General features: G+C 35.5%; 1 protein-coding gene across 1 annotated transcript in view; it reads right to left on the bottom strand.

Annotated features, from left to right (window-relative positions):
- Positions 1-264: 264 nt before the first annotated feature.
- The window catches only part of LOC139150496 (lysocardiolipin acyltransferase 1-like), a 35376-nt gene continuing 24606 nt past the window's right edge, over positions 265-11034 (bottom strand). The window contains exons 5-7 of the mRNA XM_070722890.1: positions 5271-5402; positions 4302-4433; positions 265-3750 (exon numbers count right to left, since the gene is read on the bottom strand). Of these exons, the coding sequence (XP_070578991.1) occupies positions 3236-3750; positions 4302-4433; positions 5271-5402 (779 nt within the window). The 3' untranslated portion in view covers positions 265-3235. The remainder of the gene's footprint in view (positions 3751-4301; positions 4434-5270; positions 5403-11034) is intronic.

Genomic DNA, 11034 nt, shown 5'->3' with positions numbered 1-11034 from the left:
CAACATACAAGGATAAATGCTTACAGTAGTTTGAGAATATGATGGCACAGACCTGACAAATATGTCAATGCTATACATGGGAAACTATTGTAAGTTGGGGAGTTTTCAATCATTTTACTGTATTTTTCATTTTGAAATAAGAAGTAAGAAGTTTATTGGTAACATACAAAACTTGCACAGCCACAAACACAAGAAACAAATACACGAGTTTATTGGTAACATACAAAACTAGCACAGCTACAAACACAAGAAACAAATACACAGTTTGGCACAGATATGGTCTTTAATGATAATATAATTTTCTGTGTGTTTAATAATGAGAACAACATTTTCCTTTACTTGGACAAATCATAGTTTTAAAGTAGTGTAAATCAAAGAAAAACTTATGACCTTATTTCATTTCCCAGTGAGCTCAGCTGTTGATGGATTGATATTACATTTGAACCACTCCATTAAGATCCAACAATTCTATTTAAACCATGCAGCACTATGTATTATTGATGAAATATCTTTTTACTTGCTATAGATTCAAAGAATAAAATTGTCACATCTAATTGCAACTACAGATACAAATTTGTTCAAAAGCAATACGGAACTTTAGGTCTTCCTTCTCCATATAAAGATATGTAAGAATACCTAAAAAACACATAACCAAGAAATAAAGAGATTTCATGATTTTCATCAGTCTCACTGATATTCATATTCTTGTATCTCACCTTCAAGTTTTCATTAAATTGTTTCATCATTTTCACGTTTTAGCATAAAGTACAAGGTTTTAAAAATCCTCAACAGAAAAATTTTGTACAATATGAGAACTAAGAATATTAAATCAATGAATTCCTTAATATATCAGTCACTTCTGGCGCTGCTGTTACTCAAAGTTTGATTCATTTGAATATTACATTTACACAAGTATAAAAAAAAAATAAAAAGTAATTTAATAAAGCAGTAGTTCATGTCGTCTGATGTAAAATGCAAATAAGTACTAGTTGTTGAAAAATACAACATACATTACCAAAATTATCTTTGGATTGTCTATCTTGCAAAAAGTAAACATCAATGGTATTTATCTATCATGTATCATTACAGTAGATATTTGGGCTATGGCTTTCTTGTACTTGGTTTTGTATACAAAACAGAAATGTATTATTGTAATATAAATTCTGCTGAGTCAGCCCAGAAAACATACAAAAATTGCCAAATTGCACATGTTCACATGTAATATACAAAGGTATAGAGGTAATGTGGTATTTACTGATTTTGTGTAAGATAGTGTAGAGGCAGCAGTTTCAGCTATACTTCTAGCACACAATATGAAATTGTACAATTTTTACTAAATTGCACAAAATGTTGATTATCATTGGAAAAAAAGACATGTATGAATTTTGCTTCGGATGAACTATGTTGTCTGTATGTTGTGTTAACTGCATCATATTCATGAACTTTTTGTAACAACTGTATATAGCAATTGTAGTTAACAATAAGTAAACGTACAATATTCATGATGGGTCTCTGAATACATTTGTATCATGGTGAGAAAAAGGAAAGATTTGAAGATACCATTTGAAAAATATGAGAAATTTCTTGCTAAAAGGTTTCTCAGCATTTATAAAAAAAATAAAACAAACATAAATTGTCAGACATTGTGTACATGCAAATCTAATACATTCACAAATATATCTACATCGATCTCTATTTGCTTCAAATTTAACAAGCATGGGGCTAGATAATTGTAGGTAAATTCTGGTGAACCAATTACACTGTTTTGGACAAATCATCCTGAGTGTTTTTGCTAAGAGCGGAAAGCAGGTAAATGTTACAAGGGTTCCCCAGTCATTTTACCGGGGTTCCCCTTGGTATATCATGGAATCGGATTAGTAGCAATATCACCCCACATACAGTGTTTTTGCTAAGGGTGGTGGTAAGCAGGTAAATGTTACAAGGGTTCCCCAGTCATTTTACCGGGGTTCCCCTTGGTATATCATGGAATCGGATTAGTAGCAATATCACCCCACATACAGTGTTTTTGCTAAGGGTGGTGGTAAGCAGGTAAATGTTACAAGGGTTCCCCAGTCATTTTACCGGGGTTCCCCTTGGTATATCATGGAATCGGATTAGTAGCAATATTACCGGGGTTCCCAAATCATTTACCAATATTCCCCAACCTTAGCAAAAACACTGTCATCAGATAATGATCTAAATGCTTTCTACTATGAAGTTACAAAAAAGTGATCTTGGACCAAGTTTGAACCTCCAGCTAACTCAAAATGTAATTTGGGACCAGTCAAAGATAACCTTTTAAACCATCTCGAAGTAGTCCTAAATCATGTTAGCCATATGGAGCAGTCCCATACACATTCCATTTTGGATCATCTTGGCTCTACATAACTTGACAATCCTTTTTCTCTGTAATATGTTCAAAATCTTTTGAACTGTCACGTCACTGAACCAATCCAAATCATAACTTACAGGGCATTAAATGTCTACCATCACAGTCTTTGTTCCAACAGACAACCATACAGGCTTCATTTATCCAATTAGTGCAAAAACTGAAAAGCAAGGTTTGAATCTGGACTGTTTAAAATGTGAGCTTGAACCTACGGAGTCAATATGGATACTCATGTATTCACTACAAAAGAGGACAAAATAGTGCAAATAACACTGCTCCTATTTTTGATCAAGATCTATGGATGGAGATATGACCTGTTAATAAGTAAACGTCTCCATCAAGCAGACTTTGCTTCATACAAGTAAGAAGTATTAACAGAACTTAGGTAATACAAGCAAGTAAGATTGAATAATTAGTTGCACTGAAAGTACATGTGTCATTAGTTTTATCATATCATAGTCCCTCCCGTAGTGGAGGAACTGTGGTCATAATTTACAACAAGCAAACAGGAAAACATTCCAGGATACCACCACTTCAAATTTGAAAGCCATAAGTAGGTGATTTCTGAAAAGAAAATTTCTCATCAAAAATGATACAAATATTAGCTAATTTCTCATATACCTGTGAGCTACAAGGAACATTATACACCACTCCTGTTATTCTGGCTATATACAGTGTAGATTGACGGCAGACATCTCACAAGCAGAAAACAGATGATAACTTGTCACAATAATTGGGAAACTATGGACCAGCCATTGAACATATATTTCTGTGTATGAATTGTATGACAATGAAACTCCTACATTCATTAATCTAGAAATTAAATATTTACCCTTTTCATAAAAGTTACTCTCTAGCTTGTTTAGTTTCTTCATGACTCCGATATCTGAAGATACTAACAATTTTTCGCATTTTTGTGTACCAAAGTATCTCTAGACGATCGAGACCACCAAATACGTACACTGCTATAGTATAGAAAATACAGGCTATGATGAAAAAGTATAATCCAATTGTGGTTGTTATTAACAAATATAAGAAAAAAGCATTGATGGTTGTATAGATCATTATTGAAGACACAAACATCAGCTGAAGTCTAAAACTGATTCCTACATCAACATTAGTTGCATTGTGGAATGCCTTCCTCTGGTAGAAATTTTTCAACAATTCTTCTTTCTCTTTCCATTTTTGCTTGCACCAGTTTTGAAGACCTTCTTCACTTATTGGCAGGGTAACCACTGGATGACGCTTGATGTGGAAATGAATCTCCCTCGGAAAATTTCCCTTTAAAATGTCTAGTTCATTCTGCGGAATGTTCTTGGGATAACCAATTGTGATATCATGTACAGCATCCAACATACTCTCTACAATGATCAAATCACAACAATAGATAAGACAAATACATGAGTAATTTCAATGAACAAGTGCACTATGTTACACAGATCGCCAGAAAGCTTTAACTGTCAGGTAATATTTTTCCATTTCCAATACAGAATCTGTTGATAATGGCTGGTTTAGCCCAAACTCATTGCAATTTATGGTCATTGTGGACCTGTTTATAGGACCACAATGACCACTCAGCATATCTTCAATCCAAGACTTTGTCAACATTGTGTTACCTGTTGTCAGTCATCATACCTAGTTGTTTTGACTGTTGAAAATATTTGATTTAAGGCGTACTTTGCATGGTAAATGGCTCAAGCCAACATCAAGGCTTCTAGTTGGGGCTGGCCATATCTAATCATTTAACTTTTTCAGCTGATCCTCATTAAACAGAAAATCGTATTTGTTATGGTCTAAAACTTAAAGGCATAAAAATTCAATCATAATTTGTTCAGAGTATTACTATTAAGTAATTTTGTAGTTACAAAATCTCAGTCAAATGTTACAATTGTATTGAAAACTATTGACTTACGCTTTCTCAACTTCTCGACCAGAAATATAAAGCCTGTTGTCCTGGGATGCAACACATATTCATAGACTTGCAAACCATTTTTCTTGGCAAAATCTGCACTTTTCATCTTGTTATTATCACTGAGATCAGTACCTGAAATAAATAATAATAACAATTCATTCAATATTTACAAACATCAACATGGGTAAAATGCATAAATTTCACTGATGTTTGAATATCTGGAAGTTTTAATATTATTATGACAGAAACTATTGAAAACCAATATTTCTGTGTCTATTTGACATGAGTTCAAATGCTTTTATTTACACATTCACGGTATACGTTTGATGACGTCAATTTGTATTCACAATGTTACAACAGGAAAAAACTGTTGTTGTAATATTATGAAAACATTCTTTAAAGTAGAAATCTGTATTGACACCCATTCCCAGTGTTCATTACCTCAAAAACCTTACACAAAAATAGTACATGGCACCTGTACTGTCCTCATATGCAAATAACCTGAGGTTAGCTCACCTTCAATAAATGTATGATTGCGATTGGACTGCCCAGTGACAGATACACTCTTGTGCATGATGCTCACAAGTATGTACCCACACATATGCAGAGCCTTTCCACTCTACTGTGATGGGTATTTTGTCATACAGAGTAACATTGTCGTCAAAGGTTTTATAGTTATATTATACTAATTTTGTCATTGGAAAGTACATATATAATTGGGTGAGATTTATTTTGGGGGCGACTTGCAGCGATTTGAAAGCTTTTATCCAATTGGTTGGCAGAATCTCACCATTATAATTGAATAATGAAAATAAACTCCCTAAGTTGCTGTGAATAATGACAATCGACCAATCAGATATAACCTTGCAAACACGCTGCAAGTCAGCCGTTATTTTGTGTTACCCCTGTGATGTGGAGTCTTACATATTCGACAGAGCCATTTTGACTATTCTTTGTTTTTTTCCTTACCTTCAGGAAATATGAGAATCTGAGTTGGGTGCCTAATAGCTGAAAAATAGTCTAAGACATCAGTCAAAATCTGCTTATCCAGCTCCCAATTGCGATGAATAAATATGAAGTGTCCTGCTTGCATAGCCCAACCTGAACAAAGAACAATAAGATCAAGGAATAATTAGCACCAAAAGCTTCTAGATGTCTTCTTGATCCAAAATATTATGGATTTATGTATCACTATTGTGGTACTTAGTTATAGAACTTTACCTCCATAGTTTGAAGTCTCAAGCCACACATTGAAAAAGATAAACAAGAGATGAGCACATCTATATGTAGATGTACGGCGTAGATTTTTTAAAACTATGATTGGATGGTATTCTGGTACATTGGCTGAAACACTACAGTGCCAAATTACTGATATCTAAATCAAGATATTCCACTGGCACTAAACTTTGTTCATCAGAGAAACTTCCTCTCAGGATATCATCCTGTATTTTCATTTTATCTGTGATATCAAATAATGTCAAATGTATGCTGAGCTGACATTGTCTTCCCTATTATAAAGTCAAACTTGTAGAAAATGATTGGAAAATGTTGTCCATTGATTTCACAATCTAGAAAAGAAGTATCATAAATGTGTAGGACAAATGACATCATCAGAATTATCATTTGTCAATTGTCACAGCCCTCTTGGCAATCCTATCTAAATGTCATAATTACTGCTTTTGGAAAGCTAAGACAATGTGTGCTACTGTCATATGGCTTGTCACTATAGCTAATGAGATAAGATCTCATTACAATGGTCCTATGTATTGATGCATTTTCCTTCCTTTGTGACACATACAGTGAAACTGTCACTTTGATATTCTTGTACCCAAGAACCTGTCAAAGCTAGAACTGCAATCAGTTTTGCATAGAAACCTTTCCTCAGAATTTAGCATGGAAAAAACTTCCAGACTGCAATACACAGTGAGGAAAACCTATTACCCATAAATTGTGCAATATTAACTTTAAAAGTTATGATGACAAACAAATCTCTAATAAGACAAGCGACCTAACGGCCAATATAGCTCCGCTGTGTTTATGTAGAGAATAACTATTTTTGACACATGTTGATGAAGGTGGAAATCTTTGATAGCTTAATTCAGTGGCCAGAAAAAAGTAGTGGCTAAAATAACTGCAAAAATACACGATTGAAGATTTGAATATATCACATTGGATCATCCCTAAGAACATGTCAACCAAAGCTATCTGACGAGTAGTTTTTTGAGAATAAAATTTTCTGACCAAAAATGGCAAAAAATGCCCGAAGAAATAAAAATCGAAGATTTCACCATATTTTCAATAAATCATATATTAAAATAATCCCTTGGAATCTGTATAACAATTACCAAAGCTATCAGACTTGCAGTTTTTGAGAAACAAATTATTTGACCAAAAATGGCAAAAAATTGCCCTTAAAATAAAAATTGCAGATTTCATCATAATTTCAATATATCACATTTAGTTCATTTGTACAAACCTGCATATCAAATTTCAAAGCTATCAGACCAGTAGTTTTGGAGAAATACATTTTTTGACCAAAAATGGCAAAAATTGCCCCAAAAATACAAAATTGCAGATTTCATCATAATTTCAACAAACATTACTTAGTTTATCTGTAGAAACCTGTATACCAAATTTCAAAGCTATCAGACCGGTCCTTTTTGAGAAACACATTTTTGACCGAAAATGGCAAAAATTGCCTTAAAAATACAAATTTGAATATTTCTGCACAATTTGAACAAATCTGAAGTAGATCATCCCTTGGGACCTATGTACCAAATATCAAAGCTATCTGACCGGTAGTTTTGAAGAAGAAGATTTTTAAAGATTTTTTGACCAAAAATGACAAAAATTGCCTTAAAAAAACAAATATGCAAATTTCACCATGATTTGAACAAATCTAACTGAAGTCACCCTAAGTAAACTGCATATCGAATTTCAAAGCAATCGAACGAGCGGTTTCAGAGAAGAAGATTTTTTTACCAAAAACGGCAAAAAATGCCCCAAAAATACAAATATGCAAATTTCACCACGATTTGAACAAACTTAAGTGAGGTCATCCCAAGTGAACTGAATATAAAATTTAAAAGCAATTGGACTTGCGGTTTCAGAGGAGAAGGCAATTGTTGACAGACGACGGACGACAACGGACGATGACGACAACGGAAAATCAACCTATTTGATAAGCTCCGCATCGCTGACAGCGGAGCTAACAAGAAGATGAGCAACTGAAGGTGCTTCGATCTCAATGATAAGTTGTTTGATATGTCAACATACAAGAAAAACACCGTGGAAACTCAGACAGCACATGATTGAAATCTTTTGTATAGCTTTTTTAAACGTAAAGATACATATACTTAGGTAATCTTATGACACTGGCTAATGCCAGATAGATACTTAGATAATCTTGTGACACTGGCTAATGCAAGATAGACACTTGGATAATCTTGTGACACTGGCTAATGCCAGATAGACACTTGGATAATCTTGTGACACTGGCTAATGCCAGATAGATACTTAGATAATCTTGTGACACTGGCTAATGCCAGATAGATACTTGGATAATCTTGTGACACTGGCTAATGCCAGATAGATACTTGGATAATCTTGTGACACTGGCTAATGCCAGATAGATACTTGGATAATCTTGTGACACTGGCTAATGCCAGATAGATACTTGGATAATCTTGTGACACTGGCTAATGCCAGATAAATACTTGGATAATCTTTTGACACTTGCTAATGTTATGCTACGTTCAGACAGGTAAAAATTGAAACGCTTCTGCAACACTATTTGTGATTTGTAAACACAGGGGATTAATAGTTTGAGTCCGCTTGCGTCCATACTCACAAAATTAAGCCATTGTTTTGGTGTTTAAGACGTCTTAATGCGCCCTCTCGAGTTCAAAAGGTGTGTATGACCAAGCATACGGCATGGTAATAAGATGGCTGAAATGAACGACGTCGTACTGCTTGTCTTCTGTTTTTTTACCTGTTGCATATGCGGAAAAACAAAGTCATCGTCGCTTTAATGATCTGAATGCAGACCAAATGCAATCGTTAACCGATTTAGCCCTTGCGTTTGATGCGTTCAGAACTGTAATAAAGGGAAAACGGCTCCACGTTTCACCTACACTATTTTTTCGTTCTCTGTGTTCATGTTTTATTTTGTGCGTTTGGCTATTGGTGTAGATATAAGCCATGGCGAGGCGTAGCCATAATCTAGATGTCGAATGACAGTGTGATCCTTTGACGCTACGTTTCGAAACCAGTGTGGTCTCTTCCTCAGTCGCTTTTTGATATTTTCTCCCCTTGGATTTTTGTTTCACTGTTTGTGGCTTAATCATTGTCAGTGTTTTGTTCGTCCAGTAAGGAGGCTAGAATATTTATATTCGAGTCAGTTGATTGTGTTTCATTTTGTTCGATCTTTCTGTAAGATTGTATACTTGTACATTTATGAGCTTGTCGCCAATGTTTGGATTTCTTTTGTATGCGATGATCAGTTTCATCGTGAATAAATTATTTAGCGTTTGATCTTTTTCTATTTCTTCCTAGTTCTTCAGGAGTGCTTGTTTGATGTCTTTGTTTTATATGTGGATATGTGTGGTAGAAAATATCACTTTATTAGTGTTGTTGCTGTGTGTTTGTTTGTGATTTAAATGTGTTCTTCGTGTTGCGTAATTTGTTTCCGCATTGATGTTCGACATTTCTTGTTGTGAATATCCTCGTTGTAGCAATTTTTCATTAAATGTTTTGACTTTGTTGTTAAAGTCCTCTTCGTTGTTACATGTCCTCATGTACCTTAATATTTCGCCTTTGATTAGGCCCTTGAAGGTTGATTTTGGATGACATGATTTTCTGTGTAAGAACTGGAATGTATCTGCTGGTTTTGTGTGCGTTCTAGTGTCTAGTATGTTTTCGTTGTTGTATCGTTGACCTTTGTAAATGCCTAGGTCAAGATATGTTATTTCGTGTGAAGAACTTTCATATGAAAATTTGAAAGAAGGATGTATCTTTTAAATTACTGTTATAAATTTGTGGAGTTCGTGATCCGTTCCAATGAAGATTAGGAAAATATCGTCTCTGAATCTACACCATAGTGATATCTTTGTTGTGTGTTCACATATGATTTTCTGTTCTAATTCGTGAAACGTGATGTCGATTGGCAATCTCGGGTTCCGGTGACGATCCCATTGCGCACCAATGTTTGTTTGTAGAATTCGTTGTTAAATTCGAATGTGTTGTTTTTCAGAATAATGTTTAGCATAGCTAACAGGTATTCTGTTGGCGTTTCTATTGGGATTGACAGATGGCCGATTACCGAGGATCTGAGACAGTTATTCGAAGAAAAAAGGCATAGGTATTCTGCCTTTGCCGCTCCGTTTGTTGGGGGACACCGCAACATTGCACTTTTATATGATATCCGATATTTACGGCTACTAGACTATACAGTATCGAAGTTAGATTGGCTTAGCTAGATCTAAAGGGCTGAAATCTCCGATAAATATCGGATATTTAGCGCGATTTGACAGAATCTAGTATCGTCTAGTATAAAAGCAAGTCAGTCCTTGGAAGTCGGGTTTGACCAGAACTTTTAAGGTGGTGAAATCTCTGATATGTATATCGGATATTTACGCTCGATTTGACAGAATCTAGTGTCGCAGGGTTTTCAGTAGAAATTTGCCCAGGCGGAGAAATGTCAATTATAGGTGAAGAAGGAAGCCGAGGTTGGAGTGGGGACGTCGTGTCGCGGCGGCGGCAGCATAACATTGGCAAGGTATCTTGAACAGGACTTTATCCAGTTTTGTTGAATGTCAGTGTAAAATAAGTTTGTATTTTAAAAACAAAAACTGATTGCAGCGTGTTCATTTTCAAATTGACCGGCTACTTTCGTATTTTGGCTGGCTACTTTTCAGCACTGTTTCGCTCTCTGGCCCGGAAATTTTGGTTTTGATAATAATATTTTGATTTTTTTGATGGCCTTGCAAGCCAGAGATTATATGTCAGAAGTGCCGATGTGGCTATATCATGTAGTCTAGCAATTTACGCGGTGAACTTGTTCCTATCACTGTAGTACCGCGATCAGGGAACGTGTTGTACTGGGAATCGCTCTCGAGTCAACCTTACTTGCCCAATCACAGGCCGAATTATTCGAAATTCTGACGTTCACATCGGGTAAAGCCGAAAATTGGACTAACGTACAATTACGTTATGCCCGCGAACAGCCGACCATTTCCGAATGAAGCCGACTTAATTTTGTTTCGCTCAAACGTGGAAGAGAAAGTCGACGCTTGAGAGCTTTGTTTTCTCCGTAAGAGTAGGGCCTTGTCTGATGGGTTTGGTAGGTTTTTGATCAAATTTAAAGCGTCCATGTTTACTGAGTCTCATTTTTCATACTTTGAAACGCCATGTTAGTCCATCCATGGTCAATCACGATGTCAATTTTCAAGTCGATCGACATCGCGTTTTGTGGAGGGGCCGTGGTTGTGTGCATCTCGGAAGAGAAAGTCGATGCTTGAAAACTTTGATTTTCTGCGTAAGAGTATAGGACTTTGTCTGTTGGTTTTGGGAGGTTTTAGATCAAATCTAAAATTACTTGGTCTCACTTTTCGTACTTTTGAAACGCTACGTCGATCACAGTGTCAAATTTCAGGTCGACCGATGTGTACTGTGTTACAATTGACTGCCGGTGCTTTGTACACACACGGTGTTGTACAGGCTGGCGTTCGGTGTC

Source organism: Ptychodera flava, chromosome 14, assembly GCF_041260155.1.
Source record: "Ptychodera flava strain L36383 chromosome 14, AS_Pfla_20210202, whole genome shotgun sequence".
Taxonomy (NCBI): domain Eukaryota; kingdom Metazoa; phylum Hemichordata; class Enteropneusta; family Ptychoderidae; genus Ptychodera; species Ptychodera flava.
This window is presented reverse-complemented; position numbering and strand designations above follow the sequence as displayed.